This window comes from Octopus bimaculoides, chromosome 4 (genome assembly GCF_001194135.2).
Source record: "Octopus bimaculoides isolate UCB-OBI-ISO-001 chromosome 4, ASM119413v2, whole genome shotgun sequence".
Taxonomy (NCBI): Eukaryota; Metazoa; Mollusca; class Cephalopoda; order Octopoda; family Octopodidae; genus Octopus; species Octopus bimaculoides.
Window position 1 is genome coordinate 141,799,013 of NC_068984.1, and position 19,193 is coordinate 141,818,205.

Here is a 19,193-nt window from a genome sequence, read left to right on the forward strand (position 1 = left end):
GAGGGGGGGCAGCTATTCAATAGACCCTGAATTCATGTCTGTGCAGTTTCTCTCTCTTACGAGACACTAAATTACGCTAATTGCTTCATTATCGACAAACTCCGTTAATTTTACGTCAAGTCTTTTCCAACCTTGCTTTTCGAGGCTCTTGAAATGAGAAGTCTTTCTGACACTATGAAAATTAGTTTCCACTTACGATGAAAGTAAACAAAGTTTGCTTTAGAAGCGTTGAGATGTATTGAAAGATACAGAAATAATTTATTCTCAAACGCAGGAAAATGCTAATACAATAGCATGAACAGGATAAACTATCGATATATTGCAGAAAAATTCGTTACCGGCCATTCATGAGACTCCAACTCACATCCCTGTGATTACGCGTCAAGTGCTTTACCTTCAAGCTAAACTGCCCAGTAACGAATTGTTCCGCAATTCATGTTATTGTATTAGCATTATCATGCATTTGAGAATACATTATGAAGATAACTGTAAATGAAAGATGTCAAATCGCATGACGAAATTCTTGTATGTATGTACTCGATACTTTCTTAAACCATGTGGTTTTTAATTTCTTGCTTTGAAATTTCAGTCGTCCAAGACAGAATTGTAGCTTTTTGGTTTCAAAAGAACGAACTAGCATCGGCCTATGGCATCATTATGGCAATCGCTCGACTTGGTAGTGTGTTGAATTTTTTAATTACTAAAAACTTGGAACATCACTTTGGTTTAACCAAAACCCTTTTCTTTGGTAAGTTGATTAGGTATTTCCTCATAAATTTCCGGTGGAATCTCTTTTCATTCTTCATTAATCTTCATAGTGATTCAGACATAAGCTATTTCGACTTTTAACTATTACGGGAAGTTTCTTTCCTCGCTTCATAAATTGTCCTTCTGCTGTCTGCTATTGCCAAATATCTCTGACCTTCCTTCGTTGTTTGCTTACCCCTTTGTCTTCCATTATTTTTCTTCCTCTATATTTAAGTAAATTATATAAATTAGAAACTATATAATTACAGCCGTATCTCATCAATCGAGAATGACAAGTTTTAGTGTTTAGACGGCTGGATTCACGTGATCAACACAAACGTTTTCTAGGTCTTGTTATATTTGAGAAACAGATGTAGGCAAACCTGACATCGTTTGCTTCGCAATCACAGATTCGGTCTTATTGCACCTTTTCATCTCATGTTTTCCACTATCTTTAATGAAATTTGACTGAAACCGAGCAGAAACTCGTCACGTGATCATGTATGCGAACCTGTCTCTCGAACAATAATACCTGTATTCTGCCCAAATTCGACAAACCTGCTATCACTCCTGAAGTGTAACAAATCGGTGACGGATCCATTGGAAACCTGAAACTAACTCTGCTAGTTTCAAAATACAGAAAATAATAAAAATTAACTCTTCTGCCCACTTTTAAGCTAATTAAGTCTTAAATTTTCTTCATCATGCAGATTTGCCAAACTGTTGCCAACTTTAGTAATTTGGTGTCGCCGACCAAATTACTAATTATGTCTGTACTTCCAGGTTAGAGTTATCAAATAATGATTCGAATAAGAAACCGAAATTAAATTTCTTCTCGGAATTAAATCTGTTTTACTATTCTAGAATAGATCTGGTTTCTGAGTCGTGAAAATTATGGCAAGGTTGGTTGTATGATGTTCATCCATTTCCATATTCTAAAACAACTTTTGTGTTACTTCAGGTTTTTCTCTGTGTCTGTTCAGTCTTGGTTTGGCATTTTTATTGGCCATGGTAGAATGTTCAGTTAAAGACGACGACGAGCCAACTCAGAACAAACAACCTAAAGTAGCCGTAAGTATCTAATCTATATGGTCAGCGAAATATCTGACCAGTTTCCATTTTGTTCAAGGTAAAGCTATTTGATGTCGTCTCTACATCCGCACTTGTGTGACTTTCTTTATAAATGTCAAGTTGCTTCGTACGTATTTTAGTTTTTGAACAGTAAAACTCACAGGTTTTACGGAATCGCTCGTACACACACTTGATTGGTAAGACACCACTGAACTCAACCCGTTTGTAGATGGAAGGAATATCCCCACTATTTTGTCTTGGCATCAAACATACACACGGGCAGCTAGCTTTGTTGCATGGCACCAAGTTTTTAAATCTTGTAGCGCTCCATAGGCGACACTCGCTCGAAGTTCCCTTATGCAGTAAATGTAATACAATTTTCTGTGTAGAAACATTCGCCACTCCTAGTTCTAGATAAACTTTAATTGCAAAACAAGACATCAGTCCAGCAACGATCTTTGATTGATTGTAAGAGTTTAGAATTAAGATTGATCTGGAACTCTCGAACTATTTTAGTTCAGCTGCATTAAATGGAGTTAGTAAGGTTACTGTATTGATACTGAGGGAAATATCCTCACACGCACACACGCGCGCGCACACACAGTAAATATATCTAAAATTATTCTCTACATAGTCTGTGGTATCTTCGAATTGAGATTTTGCCTGACCTCGTGTTTTATATGTATTGATTGTTTACCTTGATGTGAGCGAGTTCCCCTCTTATTTTCCAAAGACAAACTAGTGCCAACTGTAAATCAGAATAATTAGTTTACTTAATTCTATATTTAAATAACGGAGGAAGCCTCTGTGCGGCATCTTGAATTGCTAGAACCTACTGTTTTACCAGAATACATGGGACAGTGTAGTTCATCATATATAAAATATGGGACGGCCGTGTCTGGAACGCCTTTGTTTCTAGGTATGCTCATTCACTATTAACCTCGGATTAAACAGCTACTCATCAATATCGAAAATTGGCTGACATTTTGTTTTTTTCTTTCTACCAGTCGTTGCGTGACTTGAAACAACTTTCTTGTCTTTATTGGTTGATAAACATCTCCAGATTGTTTTTCTTCAATGCTGTGGTACAGTTCGTGGTGGATTCGACGTAAGTAGTTTTGGTTTCCTCATCACTCAATAAGGAAATGTTTAAAATGTTTTGAAAGAATCTGTAAATCTAGCCAAAAGTGGATTGGTATAACAAACGAGGCGTCAGGTTTTACAATGCTAAGAAATAGAAGGATGTTGGATCGGGCACTTAGTGGAAAACCATGCGATATTTAATTAATTCCCGTTGGCTTTCATCGTTCAAAGTTGATTAAATACTAAAATATTTGGTCGATTTTACCAAATGTACGCTGGACTTTAGATTCCATAAAATATTGAACTTATAAAAGAAAAACTTGAGTTTCGATTCATATTACAGACAAGATATCCCGATCTTCCTGGTTCACTATCCACAATCTCTTTTCATTTAATCTTTAGTTGATTTAAATTTGAATTTTTTGTCTTTTGCCGATTTTTGAGAATTTTCATTGACGCTGCTGGTATAATTTTGGAAAAATTGAAGCATTCCTTTGACAATTACGGATTGTGTTGAACTTATTTTACGCGAGACTTTTGGCCCGCCCTGTTCTGTTTACAAAACTTAGTCCTTATGAAAACTCGGAAGTGCGTAATGATAGAACAAAAGGTTCCGAAAATGATTTATAAAATTTTGTATTTTCAAATCTTATATTAAACCTGCATGGACAAAACCCAATGAAAGACAAACGGGAAGATTTCGAAAGGAATGACTTTCATAAGATAAAGAAACGAGCAGGAAAAGAGATTAGCTATTTGGGATTTAATGAATTTCAAGTTGTCTTGATGCGCTCAAATTGCCCCCTTAAATCATGTATTTTGACTGGTATCTTATCAATTCTCTAATCAACCCGTCTTTATCAATTGAATGGTAATTATCTTTAAACGCGAAATCATAAATATTTCCTTCTGGAGATATTTATGATCGAACAGTTAAAATGCTTCTATCAATTTCCTTTTTATCTCTTGAAATTTTCCAACAAGCATTTTCAATTTACCGAAAGCAAGATGGCACAAATAATTCTCGTTTTTATTTTAAGGGAATTTTTCCAAGACAAATATAAAATAAGTCCCGAACGTTCAGCTTATATAATTGGAGCCATCTACGATGTCGGTATGGTCTGTTCGCCTTTCGTTGGTTTTCTTGCGGTAAGTACAACTGGACAGTTTGGATTTTGTTTTATTTCTGATCACTTCTGACCTATGAGCGAAGGTGCTCCAGCCGTGATCATGCAGTGGGTCTAGGACTACATGATATTATGCCTTTCCTTTTAAGACTATGGGGATATAATTGAAGTGATTTCGCAGCTATTTCTCACCCGTCAGCTAATTACGAGGTCTGATCAAAATGTATCCGGGCAGGTGCAATAAGAAAACTACAGCATACATCATTTCGGTATTTAATCCTTCGGAGTAGTTCCTTTCTGAAGCTACGCACTTTATCCAGCGTCGTTTCCATTGATCTAAGCATTCCTGGAACTCCTTTCCTGGGGGGTAGTTGGCAGCTGCTCCGTCCCGCTCTTTGGGATTTCTTTGACGTCTTGAAAAATTTTTGGGAAGATTCATGGCTGTAATAACCTTCAAGAAGTATCTCTTCACTCACTCACTCTTGGTCACTCACTGACTCTTGGTTGGGCACTCACGGAAGCTCTTCGGTGTGCTGAGACGACCGCACGCTTTACTTCCAAGCTCTGTCACAAACAACGGAAGTGAGAATGTTAAAACGTGGTGTGCATGCGCGTCAGTTTAAAATCAATCTTTTTCTCTTTAACTCCGTTACCAAAACATGTCTGATACTTTTGATCAGATCTTGTATTTAACTTTTATCAAACGTGCCTCATCTTGACCATTCTTTTTGTAAACGAGGCCACGTTGTTCGCTGACTTTTCTGTTTAATATGGCAGTGTAATTTGAGGCATGGCTGCTATTTCTAGCAAATGAAGCCACCGTGGGGAAGTCACCGTGTTAGGTCATTACTGTCTACAAAATCAGTGGGCAAACAATCGGCTTCCGTCTACCAAATCCACTCACCAGGCTTTGGTCGGCCCGAGGCTATATTAGAAGACACTTGCCCAAGGTGCCACACAGTGGGACTGAACCCGGAACCATGTGGTTGGTAAGCAAGCTACTTACCACACAGCCACCCCTGCGCCTAAAAAACACTCGTCCCTGTTTATCTAAATTTAAAGAAATTGTACACATAGGCGCAGGCATTGGTTGTGTTGTAAGAAGCTTGCTTCTTAACCACATGGTTCCTGGTTCAATCTGACCAAAACTTTTCGTGAAATTGCTTGGCGGAAACTGAAAGAAGCGGGTGTGTTTTACCCCCGCCGCTTGACAACTGGTGTTGATGTAATTACGTCCCTGTAAATAAGCGGTTCAGCCTAAGACCGATAGAATAAGTACCAGGCTTAAAAAAAAATCCTGGGGTCAATTTGTTGGATTAAAGATTCTTCAAAGCGGTGCTCCAGCATGGCTGCAGTCAAATGACTGAGGTGAAAGATAAGACTGAAGATTTTATGCAGGGTGTTCAAAAAGTCTCTCCGCAGTGAATTTTTCGACATCTTCACACAGTCCATACCGCGTCACACTCCAACATGTATTTCAAAATATGTGTAGGAGAGTCAATTTATGTATTGAAAACGAAGGACCACACTTTCAATACCTTATAAAGTATTTTAAAGTCTTGTAAAGTCTAATATATTCTTTTGTAGTCTTATGCCATCTTATGATTATTTATTTTGCAATAAAATACTGCGGAGAGACTTTTTGAACACGCTGTATTTAGCGGATTCCAACACTAGCCATCATTATTTTTTTTTTTTTGCGACTTTTATTGATTCTCTTTTGAGACTTATATTGATATAACGTATCGATGAGGTTACGATAATGTCTAACCCCCACCTCCTCATCTTTTTTTTTTTTTCATTCTTTTATATTTTCTAGGATTACACAAAATCTGTGAAACGAATGTTGTTTATTGGTATCGTCTCCTTGCTGCCTGTGTATTTGGTGATGGCTTATACCGGCTTAAACCCGATTATATGCACCGTGTGGATTGGATTAAGTCTTACTGTCTGTGTGGTAAGAAGTTTTCACTTTATTCAAAATTTTTTTTTTTTTTACTGGTTCTAATCATCACTATGGCCATATTGGGGCATCAACGTAGTACTTTTCGCCAATATCGAAACCACCTAAAGGTAGCGAGCTGGCAGGATCGTTAGCATATACTAGAAAAAATACTGAACGGTATTTCGTCTGTCTTTACGTTCTGAGTTCAAATTCTACTGAGGCCAACTTTACCTTTCATTCTTTCGGGGTCGATAAAATACGTACCAGTTGAGTGCTGGGGTCGACTTGCTCTCCTCCCCCAAATTGTTGGCCTTGTACTAAAGTTTGAAACCAATGTCGACCACACCCCGTTATTTTGGTCAAACTTTGTTTGTCGAACTGTGCGATTGAACAAATTGTTACTTTTAATTTTCAGCAAAATTGGGGAAGGACGATTCTGGTCATTTTATAAGCATTTTATAATGTTTCTTTTTCTGTAAAACTGGCCGTGTATCGGCAGCTGATGGCTCGCGGAGCGGCACCGGTCCGAGGACCACCACTTATGAGTAGCACTGTCCAGACAACGACACTGAATTTGGAACCCTGAAATATAGAAGTGGCTTATTAGTGTATTTTGAAAGTGTCAGTAGACAAAAGGGTAACTGTCCCATATCATCTCTCGATGCGTGGCTAAAGATGCTTATAATTGGAAGATGTTTGATTTGTTCCCCTAATTTCAATGTTATTGTGGATCTTAGTTGAAGATGTTCATTTATATCTCTAAATACTTCTATTACTTTGGCCATGTTAGAGTACAAAAAATATCGACAATAACTGATAGCCGTATCGTTCACTATACCTAGTTGCATTTAGTTACGAAAGTATTTTTGATTATGGATAAACTTCTATGTCATTAGGGTGATGAAATATCCATAATCTAATTTTAACCATCGGCTACAAGTAATTTTCTCTCCTATTCGATATAAAGTTAGTCATACACTGTACAGCAAAGAAGAATACAAGGGAAATAATATTTGCAAGGGAAGTAATTTAGATTTCTTAATGCAAGGGAGACAATTTCCTTAAGTACAATTTCTTAAGTGTCATATATATATATATATATATACGTTGTTTCACGCTGAATCACCCCGAGAACTACGTTAAGGGTACACGTGTCTATGGAGTGCTCAGCCACTTGCACGTTAATTTCACGAGCCGGCTGTTCCGTTGATCGGATCAACTGGAACCCCCGTCGTCGTAACCGACGGAGTGCCACGTTATAACATTGTCATTTTTCTTTTGTATCTAGATCTGTTACTGGCCGGTGATGACCAAAGTAATTCCGCCACATTTACTTGGATCTGGTCTGGGTATCTGTACGTCTTTGACGGCAATTGGTGTAGGAACTACATCATTCATTGTCGGTAAAATTCTTGAACATGATGAAAGGTAAACATATAATTTTTTTTTTAATTGATTATTGAACTGCAATTTTTTCTCAGTAATTTCTCATGAAACTATTGATGTAATATTTCGGGAACCTTCTTTCATGCTCAGTTGCTGAAGGGTGGAATATACTCTCTGCATTAGTTGTTAGCTGTCGAGACCCTACATCCTTCAAAACTTCTATATTTTTCGAAATTTGCCAACACCGTTTTTAACAATTTCACTGTTCACTTCTTGTGCACTATTCCATGTTCGGTTATACCCTTTTGGATACTCTGAGTTGTGCACCTGAGCCCTATATACAAGTTCGTTATTTTAAATGGGAGGGGCTCTAAACTACACAAAAGGGAATCTCTGTGCAGTCACTCCCGACTCCATAAATAAGTGAAACCCCACTCAGTAGGTTTTAACAGAAATATATCCTAGATAGACTTTAGTGTAAAACACACCAAGTTTGAAACGCGTTACGTTATGAATCCGCTGGATCAGAATTGATTTGTTGAAAAACATTAACCAAGTAAATATCATCGGTCTTGAAGGGTCGGGCGAATACCACGAGCAAAATTGTTCCTTTCAGACCAGTGTGAAGATTTTTTTGTTACCCCAAAATCTTTTTTGGTTAGATGAAATTAGTCCTAGACTTAAAGGTGACCGAAAATAATTCAATTTATTTTAAAATCGTTTCATATATTTGAAATGTTTGTTTGCTCAATGTTAAAGAAAATGTTAAAGTTGATGTAAAAAAAATACAAAACAAATAAGGTTGAAGAACAGAAAACTTTAATCACTTTTTAAAGTTATCTCTAAAGATTTTCTTTAGAAATTATTGTTACCACTTCGATCGCATTGTTTGCATGGACGTATTCGCATACGGAATATCGCAACTTTCACTACTGGCTCTGTTTCTATAGAATGTCTGCAGAGAACTTAAAGAAGCGATTGAATCGCACTGCTAACACAAGTAGGACGCAGTATTGACTTATCAGAGCGAAGTTTAAGAGGTGTTTGCCAATTTTTCGACCTCTTGAAGATCAGCAGCTTATAACCCAGAGATTTGCATTATCGGTAGGAATGAGAAACTATGGAATATAATCAGTGAACCGCTGCTTCTGACCATCTCAGTCTTGGAGACATCATGAAAAAAGCTGCAGAGTATCTTACAAAACTCAATTTTTAAAATTCTTCAGTTTTTCTTTTGAAAAAGCTACTGCTGCTTTTCACATTTCAGTTCCATTACAGAATCTCTGCTCTAAATATTCAAGGTATTTATTCCATAAAAGGACATTTTCCTTTCCTTCAAAATTAAATTGCAAAAGCGGATTTGATGTGAAAAGTATTCCGACCAAATAAAAATAGGTTTTATTTGTAAGGGACAATACTCTTTTGAACCTCATCTGAAAGTTACCTCCCTTATTAATGACAAATTGATTCTCAATAATAAACTCCACCATTGTTCCATAGTTCACGAAACATTAACATGTTTAGTGTATATCCTTCGATCATTCTGCTTACATCGACCCCGGCAATCTCCAGTTCCTGTTTTCATCAACAACTACATCACAGCAAATGGATAGAAATTATGGATTACATAATTAACTTTGTCAAAGCCTCATAGATGCTGCCATCACCTCAACTGGCTGAAACTCCATCGCCAGACCCTGGTTCTGTTCACTCGCTTCCAATCAACGTCTGGAGTTTTAAACTAAGCCCTAATCCTTTAGGCTTTTTCATGAGTTCTCGAGTAATGAACTGAACGATTGCGACAAACCTTTTTAACGAATCTACACTATTAATTATACATCAGTGCTGATAGCTTTAAGGTTCACCAATTTAGTAAAATACTCGATGCCCCACATGGGAAAAATGATTTTTCTTGTATTTCCTGTTGGAAATACGTTTTTTCACAACTTTGGGAAACAAACTCGCTGATAGCAAAATCAATTTCTTTCTGGTTACATGATTTATCGTTGTTGTGTGTTTGACGGAAATCCTCATTGATAGAAATTTATGTTGGTTGGAACACGTACACAGGATGGACAACAACAGTTTCCTCAAACAACTCCTATACTCCCAACTTTGCAAGGAGAAAAGAAACGATGAAAAAATCCGAGGTTCAGATACTGCAAAGCGAATATGAAGTGGAAAGCAATTGATCATAATAAATGGCAAACGCAAGCTTTCTCCATACTGGTCATTTTTCTTTTGCTTATCAAGTCCCATCGAAACCATGGACAGTCATAATTGTGACGACTGACAGCAGACGAGGAAATATGAGAGTTACGTGTTTGATCAAGTTTTTCCAATGACTGTTTTTTTCTTTCACAAATCAGACACGTCAAATGTAGCTCTTGAATTTGAATATTTGGTGAAGTAGTCTTCATAAAAATATGCTATTCGTTTCATGAATGAAGCACTGATAAAAAAATAACCTTCTGCAGGTGACTTCCCCACCAAATTCGTAAAGTTGTCCCATTATGTGTAATCTGTTTTCTGATCTCTCCTCCATACACGACTTTTGCAAAGAAACATTTATTTCTCAATATATATTACCGTAAAATAGACAACTTAAGCTATTATTACAATTGCACATCTGAAATTATTTCATGTAGAATTGAATTTATCTGGTAGTTTTAAAATGATTTTCTTCTCGAGAAATTGAGATTTAGTCGTCTGCTTCTAGGTAATGTCCCTTTTAAATCGTTATTTCGCTTTCATTATCTCCCTTGGAACTGTAACGCTTCTCCAGATATCTTCGTTTGTGCTGATGAAATTGTAACTATTTTATAATATAATTTTTTTCCTGTTCTCATTTCAGTGTAAGCCCTTCAGAAATGCTTCATCTTTGGCGGATCACCATGATATATTTAACCATGAATGTTTTCATGTCTTTCCTCTTCATCTGTCTTTTCTTCCTCAAGGACAAGAAACGGGTAAAATTATTTGTTTTTTGCCTCTTGCATTATTTAAACCTGACAGTTGTCTATCGTCTGCGCAGATTCAAGCATGTGGTAAACTGGAATGAAAACGATATTTTCATTACTGACCCTTAGTAGGATAAGTGAAGGCACGTGGCTCAATGGTTAGGGTATTCGGTTCACGATAGTAAGGTCTGGAGTTCGATTCTCAGCGGTGCGTTGTCTCCTTGAGCAAGACTTTTTCACGTTGCTCCGTACATTCAGTTGGCAAGAACGATTTGTACCTGCAATTCAAAGGAGAAGCCTTGTCACATTCGGTTCTCGCTGAATCTCTCCGAGATCATCTCCATTAACGGTACACGTGTCAGTGGAGTGCTCAGCCACTTGCAAGTTAATTTCACGAGCCGGCTGTTCCGTTGACCAGATCCACTGGAACACTTCATGTCGTAACCGATGGAGAACCAGCTCAGTAAGATGAGCGACAAGATTCTTTGAGCTTATTTTAGAATACATGACTCAAAGACAATATTCAAGAACGTACTTCACTTCGGAAATATACTAATTTTGTGTCAATACAGGGAATATTGGAAAATTTCATCAGAAATCAATGAAGCTTGGGAAATACTAAATTAGTCAATTATAATTAAAATGGTAAATACGGATGACAATAATTTAGTGTTACCATATTTAATGCAGCGAGTATTAGAGAGTTGATTAGAAATAAATGTGCTTTGCAAAATACGGTATTAGTTAATTGCAATTTTAATTATTATGCTAATTACGGGAGATAGTAATTTAGTTACCATGTTCAATAGAGAGTGAATTAGGAAGTTGATTAGAAATGTGGTGCGAGAAATAACACATTAGTTAATTACTATTTTAATTATTATGGTCATAACGAAAGATTAATAATTGTTAGTGTTAACATTCTAGTATTGTCTGTATTAAATATAATTAGTAATTTACTAATATGCAATTTTTCCATTAAATATTTCTATTTTAATTATGGTAATTACAGCGATAACTGATGTCGGGATTTAACTTTAGGATTTATACGTTATCTAGGGTTGCGGCTCTGCGTTTCCTTCAGGAACGGCATTAACGTCACTAAATACCCCTTAATCTCTATATAAAGTATCTCCAACATAATTCTGTCTAGTCTCGGGGATTAAACTGTGTTGTGTTGGGATTATTGTTCGACAGAATAAATTGATTTCTCAATTGGGACTTCCTTTTTTGACTACAACAAAACATTCGCGATAGGGATTATCTGGGGTTTTATGTTCTTACATATTGCTGCAGACAATATCCTCTCGATTAACTGTTCTCGTTCCTCCAAAATCGAAGAAATATCGAACAGCTAAATACCTGAAAGAGTTCATATCTTATACACGTCTACCTATCACTAAATAAATTGACCCTCTCAGAGAGTGAGTCGTGTAAAATATTATTTTAGTGCAGTTGTTTTTACTAATGTGAGTGTTTTAATTATAAAACGTTCTTTTTTTTTTAATCAACAGGTTGAACCTGAATTCAATCATGCAAAGCTTCGTCCACGAGCCAAGACCTGTATTGATAGGTTCGACAGACGCTTAAGTAGGAACGGTTCATACAACACATTTGGAGACGTAAAGCGCCCAGTGAGAGCAATGTCCTGTGTAGGATATATTTAACTACCGCAACTGGTCCTGTTTTCACCAGTTTGCCGACGCCTCAATTAAGATAGTTGTTTATTTATCGGTTCTACCGCCCCTCAAACAAATTCTTTATAAATGCTCCTCAAATTCTTTATAAACGTATTCTTGAATATGCTGTTTTAATTTTTGTTCCGTTTTAATTTCTGAGAGAATAATTAACATTCCGTATGAAGGTTATGCCTCACGTGGACTTTTTTCGTATTATGTCTTAAATGTAAAATGTTTCACGAGATAGCTGCCATATTATCAAGCACAACATGTTGTTCGTTTGTTATTCTACACGTTATGGTGACACCATAACCGTGGGAGAAATGTTATATTTTTATAGTTGTTGCAAAAACAAAACCAAAAAAATTAGATTGATACAAATTAGATTCCGAAATCCAGTTTCAGTTATTTTTGTTTAATTACGTTATTCTGTTAACGATATCACAAAAAATGTATCGGGTAGCTTACAAAACCCGACAAAATGTACAGTTTGTTATAATCATAAATGAATCAAATATTCTATTTACTTCATCCAATTTTCATCTATTCATTTATTTTGGTTTTAGTAAACCTGCCAATTTTTTTTTAATTTAAAAATTGTTATACGCCAGGATCCTTATGCTGTAAGGAAGCAACAGCTACCATCTTAAACAGAAATGTTAGCAATCATCTGAGTCGGCAGCGGAGTGGTAACTTAAATTCTATCTCTAAAGACATCGTATTTGTTCAGCAGTTTTCACGGGAGACAACTTTATACTCAGAGGAGATAACTTCTGTCAATATCATGAGAAAATTTTTTTTTTTTTATCCCGATTTCTATTTAGTTCCGTTTCCATACGGTACCAATCACAGTCATCAATATTATCGATGAGAGAGAAATTTTGCGTTTTTATTGTTGCTTCATGAAATTTACTAAATTAGTGCCAATTATTACTTTCAAAGCCAAGTTTTCAATCATTTTGTTAATTACTTCATTATTTTTGTTACACAATTTAATATCACACAAAAATTATTTATTTTCTGTTTATGTGGATGAATAGACAAAAATATTTCATATACATCTTATGGAAATAAATAAAATATATATATATATGCGTAAAAATAACATCGGTCTTTTGTCATCATTCAATTGTGTATCCGTTCATTACAAAATATATTGCTTTACCAATAGAAGTCGATATTTTCGAATGATCAACGAACTTCTACATGGTCGTCCTTACAGTTAGAAATAGCAGCGAATTATTCTTGAAACATCGTCGACAAAAAAAAAAAAAAAAAAAAAAAAAAAAAAAAAAAAAAAAAATCGGGCGCAGGAGTGGCTGTGTGATAAGCAGCTTGCTTACTAACCACAGTGGGGGCGCGTGTCCTACTGGTTAAGGTGTCAGCACTATGATCGTAAGATTGTGGTTTCGATTCCTGGACAGGGGCGGCGCGTTGTTTTCTTGAGCAAAACACTTCATTTCACGTTGCCCCAGTCCACTCAGCTGGCACAAATGAGTCACGCTGCGATGGACTGGCGTCCCGTCCAGGTGGGGAACACATACGCCTTTGAAACCGAGAAACCGGGCCCATGAGCCTGGCTAGGTTTTAAAAAGGGCGCATTTATTTTTTACTAACTACATGGTTCCGGGGTCAGTCTCACTGCGTAGCGCTTGGGCAAAAATGTCTTCTATAGCCTCAGGCCGACTAAAACCTTGCGAGTGGAAGCTGAAAAAAACTTGTGTGTCTGTGTGTTTATACCCCAACATCCCTTGGCAACCGATGCTGGTGTGTTTACGTCCCCGTAAGTTAGCGGTTCGGCAAAAAAGACCGTTAGAATAAGTACTAGGCTTACAAAGAATAAGTCCTCGGGTCGATTTGCTCGGCTAAAAGCGATGCTCCAGCATGGGCGCACTCAAATGACTGATACTAGTAAAAGAATATAAAAAAAAAAATATCTGGTCATGGCTGGAACGCTTGGAATCTAAAACGGTAATTAGCCAGACGGAATTTAATGATTTCTTGTTAAAAATCGATAAAGTTAATTTTACTTAAAACAAATAAATTACTCATGTTGGAGACGACCGTGACTGATATCGATGTCGAGTTTGATTCATCTGATGAATTACATCGCCCGACTCACCATCTTCAATAATTCCTTCCTGTATTTAGATCCGTCGTTTCAGCCACTCCGAGGACAATTTTATTTTAGTGTCTGTGCGCGTGCGTGTGTGTGTGTGTGTGTGCGTGATAGAGATAATTCAGTAGTTTGGCCAATGGGACTCTGCGCTTTCTGAATCAGTGACACAAACAAGTATACCTTTTTAACAATAATCCTTAGGTAGAATCTGTGTGTGACAAAGTTGTCCCCTTTAGATCATAGGTACAATCCACCCGACGAACTTCCACATGGTTTCCGTCAATCCAGTTTTACTCCCAATGAATGGATTGAGATTATACAAAGACATTTTTCAGCCTGCAGCGCTGCTCTAAGCTCTGGCCCATTACGCCTCCACGAAACAAAGCTAACAGTAAGATGAATATTTATATTTTGTTGGATTTGAAGTAGTCTATTTGAATCAGATCCTCAAAATTAATCTTATGCAACACATCCGGTTCTATACTTAGTTGCGGTAAGGTATCCCAGTGGTTTCTTTTGTGCCGTAAACCATTTACCATTTCTGTGGTGTCCCCATTTCCCTTGATGCCCTTGGCACGCACTTATTTTACTTAATGGTTAATCCAGCGCTGCTCGAAATAAAGAACGTGGAAGAGTCACTGACAGATTTCGATTCTGGTTCGAATTCTAAGGGGTACTTCAGAACTGAGAACGCATTTAATGGTGTTAGCTATTAAATGGTTTTCTTTTAAGAGTGGACTATTGTCAGTCTTGCAGCATCATATGGAAATGCTACAGGTTTAAGTGAAGACCATTTAGTAGACGGGTAACCGGCTCCCAACGATGACCCCCTTCAGTGAGATCGAAACACGTATGTCCAAAACTTCGTGTTCAAGATCATCTCAAATGGTCTCCATTTTTAAGCGGGGTCCCTCGTAATCGATCGGAGCCGTCCCTTGCTGCTAATCGAAAGGCATGGAGGTCCGTGTGTGATGTAGGAACAGAGCGCTTCGAAACCGAACGCAAGAGACTGCATGAAGAGAGATGTCATCATAAACCCCCTACGGCTGTTGTTCGGGATCACCTTCTGTGCTCTCAGTGCTACAGGGTCCATATCGGTCGTCAGTCTCATTCGTTCTCACGAGAAACAATGCTGGAGGTAGAGAAGGATGAATGTCATAAATCAATGCTGTCATAAGCAAATAAGCATTGGCCAGTCGTAATACAGTGTCATATAATTTATGGGATTTAATCCTTGAACCCTGACACAACCATCTACAAAGGTTGTAATTGATTCTGCAGAGTCTATTATACAGCAATATTTTATCAGTCTTTAAGGGGGTGAGTTGGCACTCATTTGCACGCCGGGCAAAATGCTTAGCGGCATTTCACTCTGCCTTCATTCTTTCGGAATCGATAAAATAAATACCAGTCGATCTAACCGACTTATCTCTTACCCGATAAAATTGCTGGTCAAAATTTGAAACCAATATTTTACCAAGCTCTATCAAACAGTAAAATTTACTTTCCCACCATTAGCGGCATTCCACCTGTAAATATTCGGGCCAGGCTGCCTCCACCTCCAAGTTTTGGAGAGCTCGCAAAGTACTCATTGACAGCGACCTTCTCTCACCAACGAAATGGTTAAGATGACGACTTCGGGTATGGGTCATCTTGACAGGACCTCCGAAAGTGGTGAAGAAAAATGGAAGAAACTGCGCGGTGTATTTCAGTTGAATGTATTGTCGTTGGGCCCAGTCTGGAAGCTGACACGAACAGAGGATATTTGAAAATGTAGACGTTCTAGGAAGAAATTGCAGGATCTGGGATAGGACATATAGAGTTGAGTGCCCAGATGGGGGTAGTATGTGGCCAGTTCAAAGGAGAAGCCACTGTAGTAGCGGTAGAAAAGGCAGTGAGATGAAATAGTATGTTTGTATACTGGAAATTGGTATGTGTTTGAATAAAGTCAAACCAGTCAGTTACCTTATGCGAGAAAGAGAGAACACCACCGGCCATGGGAGAAATAATCTATCGAAGGTTCAACGATATGGTGGCGTTGATAGAGGTGACGTTGCTAGAGTCCCAGAGAGAAGCGAAAGTTTATCAAATGAGAAATTGAAGAGAATACAGAAGCTCCACACACTCTACTTTCATTAACTGCACCTAAAACGGCTAAAGAGTTGGTATTTATATAGAGAAAGGTTCACAAGTTTCATAACAGTCTTAATTGTGAACGCAGCATAAAAATTACAAGAGAAATTTATAGGGAACTCAGGTCCTACACTGATCCATACAAAGAAATGGTGTCCTATAAATCAAAGCTGCTTTTTATAAGTTCTTCACCCTTGAAGCAGATGCTAATGTTGATGGCTTATCTCTCTCAGAGTAGCACTCATTGCACTATTACATACCAAAAAGCAGTTACTATCATTTGTAGTATGGTATTACAGTATTCCTATTTGTCCCTAAATGCGTTTTCCTTCTAATGTTTCGATGTATACAATTCTATATTCTCTGTAGTGAAAAATTGATACTTGCATAAAGATGCTTGTCATCCATTGTTCCTTTTATGTGGGGTTTTTTTTCATGCTAACATGGAGTTATTCAATGCCTATAATTGAGACATTGTTTTACAGTTGGATATGCATAATTCATCTAATCCTTACTTGCTTTTCAAGTAAGGATAATTTTCTTTTTTATTCAACATTACTGAAGAGTTATGAGGCGATTTGTTGATAGGAAATTATCAAACTTCACCATCTGTAAATGTATGCATTCTGCAAACTGCAGAATACAAACAGTCACACAGACATACATATGTATATATGAGAAACACACACACACACACACACACAGAGGCGCCGGAGTGGCTGTGTGGTAAGTAGCTTGCTTACCAACCACATGGTTCTGGCACCTTGGGCAAGTGTCTTCTACTATAGTCTCGGGCCGACCAAAGCCTTGTGAGTGGATTTGGTAGACGGAAAAGTCCGTCGTATATATGTATATATATATATATATGTGTGTATATGTTTGTGTGTCTGTGTTTGTCCCCCCAACATCGCTTGACAATCGATGGTGGTGTGTTTACGTCCCTGTAACTTAGCGGTTCGGCAGAAGAGACGGATAGAATAAGTACTAGGCTTCCAAAGAATAAGTCCCGGGGTCGATTTGCTCGACTAAAAGGCGGTGCTCCAGCATGGCCACAGTCAAATGACTGAAACGAGTAAAAAGAGTAAAAGGGAGAGTAAAGAGTATCTGAAATTTGGGAGCGAATTGCTTGAGTGTGAAGAATATTTTTGATTTTGAAGGGAAAGGGCCTTCTTCGGGATCTAGTGTTTTCTATGTTGCCCTCCTGAAATGATGGTGAGATCTTGTTCTGATGTGATCATGAGGATTCTTATGCGATGTCTGTACCAGTTACGCACTGGGGTCGATGTCTGTCCTTGTTTGTCCCTTCTATGTTTAACCTCCTGTGGGCAATAAAGAAATAAGAAACGTTAGAACACCGCGCGAAATGCTTTACGTTCTGAGTTCAAATTCCGCTGAGGTCGACTTTGCCGTTCATCCTTTCGAGGTCGATAAATTAAGTACCAGTTACGAACTGGGGATCGATCTAATCGATGGCCTCCTCCCCAAAAACATTTTGGGCTTTATACCTAGAGTAGAAAAGTATATTAAATATTAGACATATTCCGCTGAGGTCGAGTTTGCCTTTCATCCTTTCGGGGTCGATAAATTAAGTACCAGCTGCATACTGGGGTCGATCTAATCGATTGGCCCTCCTTCCCTCAAACCTTCGGGCCTTGTGCCTGGAGTAGAAAAGATTATACACGTAACAAGGAATACTGTGAGAGTAAGTGGATCTGAAGATGTAACTCGGAGTACATCAGTAGCGGTTAGGGGTTGTAGAAGTAACTCGGAGTACAATAGTCGTATTTGGTGTTGTAGATGTATCAAGTACTGAAGTAGCTGACGTAGTGATGTAAGAAGGAGTACCAAGATCGTAGCTGGTATTGCAGGTGTAAAGAGTACTGCTGCGGTAGCTGCAGGTCTTGTAGACGTAAGGAGTACTTCGGTCGTGGTTGGTGTTGCTGTTGTGAGAAAGAGTTCCACGGCAGAAGCTGACGTAATACACATGTGACAAGAAGTCTTGTGGTAGCAGCAACATCAATACCAAAACCACTACCACCACCACCACCACCAATACCACTGTTACCACCACCACCACCACCACCACCAATACCATTGTTACCACCACCACCACCACCAATACCATTGTTACCACCATTTCCACCATCATCTTCACTATCACCACCACAACCACCAATACCACTGTTACCACCACCACTACTGTTACCACCACTTCCACCATCATCTTCACTATCACCACCACTACCACCACAACCACTACAGTCAGGATTATCACAACCACCACCATAACCATCACCGCCACCACCACCATCATCATCAACAACACCATCACAACCACCACCACTACCACCACCATCATCATCATAAACAACACCACCACCACCATCACCACCACCATCACCACCACCATCACCACAACCATCATGACCACCATCACCATCACCATCACCACCGCCACCACCATCATCATCACCACCATCATCATCATCATCAACAACACCACCACCGCCGTCACCACCACCACCACCACCATTCTCCTACAACACTCCAAAACTGCCATCTTTTGGGGGGGCGAAGTCCTAAATATTTCTGACTTTTATTATTCTAATGTCTTGGAAGATTTCTTCACTTTGCACCAATGACGTCATCGCTGCCACAAAAGACATTTCGACTCGCTTACCTCCTTCCTCTCTCTCACTCCTTCTCTCTATCACTTCTCTTCCCTCACTCCTCCCTCACTTCTCTTCTCTCTTACTCTTTCATTTCTCCCCCCCCTCTTTCTCTCATTCCTTCACTTCTTTCATTCACCTTCTGCCGCCATTATACTTTTTCACTCTTTCCTACTTTTTTCATTCATTGTTGTCAAATTTATTTCGTTTACTTTCTTTCTTTCTTTCTCTCTTTCTTTCTCTCTTTCTTTCTTTCTTTCTTTTTTTCTTTCTT

The 19,193-nt window shown here is 38.2% G+C and overlaps 1 protein-coding gene across 1 annotated transcript in view; it reads left to right on the forward strand.

Annotated features, from left to right (window-relative positions):
• Positions 1–12,311, forward strand: part of LOC106872025 (major facilitator superfamily domain-containing protein 1) — a 30,529-nt gene extending 18,218 nt beyond the window's left edge. The window contains exons 7-14 of the mRNA XM_014918850.2: positions 590–748; positions 1,709–1,818; positions 2,826–2,926; positions 3,942–4,050; positions 5,848–5,985; positions 7,262–7,401; positions 10,214–10,328; positions 11,834–12,311. Coding sequence (XP_014774336.1) covers positions 590–748; positions 1,709–1,818; positions 2,826–2,926; positions 3,942–4,050; positions 5,848–5,985; positions 7,262–7,401; positions 10,214–10,328; positions 11,834–11,986 — 1,025 coding nt within the window. The 3' untranslated portion in view covers positions 11,987–12,311. The remainder of the gene's footprint in view (positions 1–589; positions 749–1,708; positions 1,819–2,825; positions 2,927–3,941; positions 4,051–5,847; positions 5,986–7,261; positions 7,402–10,213; positions 10,329–11,833) is intronic.
• The last annotated feature ends 6,882 nt before the right edge of the window (positions 12,312–19,193 follow it).